General features: G+C 47.4%; 1 protein-coding gene across 1 annotated transcript; it reads right to left on the bottom strand.

Moving 5' to 3' along the window:
• Nucleotides 1-200: 200 nt before the first annotated feature.
• Nucleotides 201-3,612, bottom strand: LOC110941407 (FT-interacting protein 7). The gene has a single exon (XM_022183041.2). It carries the CDS (start codon nucleotides 3,434-3,436, stop codon nucleotides 341-343), a length of 3,096 nt encoding a protein of 1,031 aa, XP_022038733.1. The 5' UTR covers nucleotides 3,437-3,612; the 3' UTR covers nucleotides 201-340.

The following is a 3,612-nucleotide window of genomic DNA, read 5'->3' as shown; positions in this document are numbered from 1 at the left end:
GAATATAGTATTTGACTTTTAACTTTTTCAACAAGCAATTTTGACTTCTGTTTTGTTTTGAATAATCAAAATTTAATTTAAACCAATGAAATTAGTCCATGTGGTAGCACAATGCAAAGATGATAATTTTCAACCAGAGTCACAATCCTTGAATCTGTTTTCAGTTATCTCACTGAATGCCTGAATGGTTAATTTCAACATGGAAAAAACTTGTAATTATTTATTAATCTGATATTCCAAGTTAGAATATACAGAGTACAATGTTATGAATCCAAACCAATACCTACTTTACTGCAGTTATTCTGCTCACAATTACACTGTAACAATATTCATATTCAAATCAAAGAAGCATATCGGACTTTGCAGGCAGTCTCTTGAAAAAGTTAACCGGCACCGACGGCATCCGGTTCCTAAACCGCGGGTGCCGCAACCAATACAGTCCGAACAACACCGCCACTACCTGAAACGGAGTCACATACAGAAACACAGCCCACACCAATGCAATTATTATAAATATAGACGTCGCCCGCGAGTCGCGCCAGCTCAGCAACGCCATTGCTCTCTCCCCTTGAGTTGCCAGATCTCCAACCACTGTCTGAACTCTCCCTGCAATACTCCTCATTCTGTCATACCTCATTCTCACAATTTCGGGTGGCCGTTGGGTCGGAAAACTGTCGAATTCCTCATCTAACTCGTCCGGGTTTACCATTTCTGCCTGCGAGATTCTAGCGTCCATATGGGACGGGTTTCGGGGTCTGAATCTGTAGTTCCACAGCCCGATTACAAAGAGGTATAGGAAGATTGTGGGCAGGATTAACTCCGGGTAGCAGACGAGTATCAAGAACAAGACGTGGACGAGAATCGTGGTTAACGGATTCCGCCACATACAAATCCCATCGAGCCAGCGGAAAACTGCTGTGATTCCGGACATGAGGGACATAATGCGGTAGAAATTCGCTTTGCTCCTCCGCAGGCTGAATAGATGGTAGTCAACGTCGAGCATGTACTCGACGTTTTCTCGTTTGAGTGGCGGCTCGGCTCTTGAGAGCCGAGACGCCACTATCAGCATTGCCTGGTGGCGGAGCCAGTCAATGTGTTTAACCGATATGGGTTGGACATAGTGCATTTTTGGGAGCAGGGGTCGGCCGTATTGCGCCACCATGTTGACCCATGCGACACAAGTGAACCGTATAGCCAAATGGAGCTCGCCGTGTTTCTTTAAACCCGAAGGCGTTAGAACCAACAACGGGTAGTAGTGAGTGTAAATCCGATCGGTTTCCAGTGTCGATAAACGAATCCTAACCTTCCCGATCCTCTGGTCTCTCGATTCTTCCTTGTCGTTTATATGACAATTGTCGAAAACTCCTACAGTGACCACCGTACACGGGTCATACACTTCCCAAGTGTACTGCTCATTCCAACGAGGCGTTAGCGTGTTCAACAGTGTGCGGGTTCGAACCCATTTGTTCCCGTACTTGGCAACACAATACGCGTCCGTCAATTTACCCTCCCTCATCTTCAGAGGAGGCAGATTCTGCGCGCTTAAGATCCCGAGTTCAAGAATCCCAATACTCGGTTTCCTTAAATGCTTCGACGATGCTTGCAAATCGCTACTGAAATGTGTGGCCTCATCAAGAACATGATAACCAGCCTCTAAACATAATCTAACATGAATCTTACTCGAAAACCTCATCTCCTTCTTCTTCTCCCCTTCTTCCTCCCACTCGGAAGGTCTTCCGAGATCGATCCACATAGCTTCTAGAAGCTTCGTGGCGTCGACTCTATGAGGGATTTTCTTCACCGGAACCATCGTCCGCCCTACACAAATATCCTTTCCGGGTCCCAACCTATCTTCCACACTGATTACAAGAAACTCGTCGAACGGCTCTGACGCAACAAACATTAACTCCTCCTGCCAGGACGGGTTCAACCCGCGTCCCTGGGAAGTCCTAGTGGTTCGCAGTTGGTTCCGGAGGGTTATTTTAACATAAAACTCCGGTTGCCTACTGCGATCCACCGGGATCAGATCTTGAGCTTCAATAACATGAATTCTCAAGTAAAACAACTTTGGCGAAAAATACACATTCGACCGCGTATTCGCTAGATTGTGCGGACTAACCCCATGCGCATCCGAATGCCACGCTCCCGGAAACGCTTCATCCGCCTGAGTTCCCATCCAAACCGCGAGCATGATCTCGCCCCTTACTTTCATACCATACTTATCTTCCAACCGGTACCATTGTGGAGCTAACGGACTATCCGGCGGCACACGCATAGGGACATCGATTACATCGAACCGAATTTTCCCAACGAAATCATCTTTCGTTACAAGATCCTTATCTTTTACCACCACCTCAAGCATGGTAGATTGCAATCTTTCTTTAGAAAACGCAAAAACCTGATTCCAAACAGGGTTTTCGTTCTTCTCATGGTGTTTTGTCACTCCCTTATAGTTTCCGAGCCTCACTTCAACATACGGGTCCAGACTCCCGGTGATATCCATCGCCGGGAGGTCTCGGGCTTTTACGACATTAACATACAGAAAGTGCATCCGCTCCACTAGATCGTAAGTTGTCGCGGTCTTGTCCGCGCCACGGTAGCCCATACGCGCCGCCACAGGCGGCCGCGTCTCCACCAACCCAAAATTCGGAGGCGGTTTTTGCCCCGGGAATTGCATATGCATCATGTTGGCTGGAGCTGGTCCAGCCCTCATGAAGTTAGCTTTGGTTTCAACAGAAACCGGAGGCGGAGCTGCAGGTGAAGGTCCCGATCCTGCACCATGACCGGGACCACCACCACCTCCGCCAGCGCCGACAGAGAAAAAAGTTCTGACTTCTTTCTGTTTCTGTTTCTCTTTATTGTTGTTATGTTGTTTCTCTTTAACTTCCTCGAACTTGTTGTACTCGTCTTGAAAAGCGAAAGCATCAGTATTCATGGTATTCATCATTTGTTCGACTATCGGCACGTGTTTAGCACTTTCATGACGCTGGTGGTGCTGCTGCGGCTGTTGTTCGTGCACCTGCGGTTGATCCGACGAAAACTGACCATGAGCCAGGAATATTCTAAGCGCGATATCCCCTCGAATATTCGAAAACAATCCTCGTTTATCCAGAGGGTATCTCTGAACAGAAGCCTCAGCCTCTGACTCCGGGACCATAGCCCCAGTTAACCGAACACGACCCAAAAAGTTTCTAGTCTCGTTTGGTTTTCGATCGTTGTAAACACAAACTTCAATAATGGAAGACTGAACCTTCCTTGGTTCTTGAACGTTAAACACTAGAGTCTGGTTCCAGGAGGGGTAAAGATCTCGGGTTTTGGTTTGGGTTCGTTGGACTTGGCCGTCAAAATTGACTTCAACAAAGGGGTTAGCGGAGCCTTGACCGTCTTTGGGCATGAGGTCCGCAGCGTCTAACACTTCGACAACGAGCTTGGCCATGTTATCCGGTTGCCGGCCGGTGAATTGGGATAAGAAAGGGGTATAGAAAGTGTAATGAGTAATGACGTAGAAGGCAAGAGATTATGAAGTTTGGTATGTGCGGTGGTGAAAGGGATGTGGTGGGGTTGGTGATTAAGAGGGGTCCCGGTTTTTTGGTTTATCGGTTCGTATCTGTT

This window comes from Helianthus annuus, chromosome 5 (assembly GCF_002127325.2).
Source record: "Helianthus annuus cultivar XRQ/B chromosome 5, HanXRQr2.0-SUNRISE, whole genome shotgun sequence".
In the NCBI taxonomy this organism is placed as follows: domain Eukaryota; kingdom Viridiplantae; phylum Streptophyta; class Magnoliopsida; order Asterales; family Asteraceae; genus Helianthus; species Helianthus annuus.
Note: the sequence above shows the minus strand (reverse complement) of the source record. Positions and strands in the feature narration are given on the sequence as shown.

Bases quoted from the DNA above. Each gene is read 5' to 3' on its own strand.
- LOC110941407 (XM_022183041.2), bottom strand. From the start codon at position 3,436: ATGGCCAAGCTCGTTGTCGAAGTGTTAGACGCTGCGGACCTCATGCCC.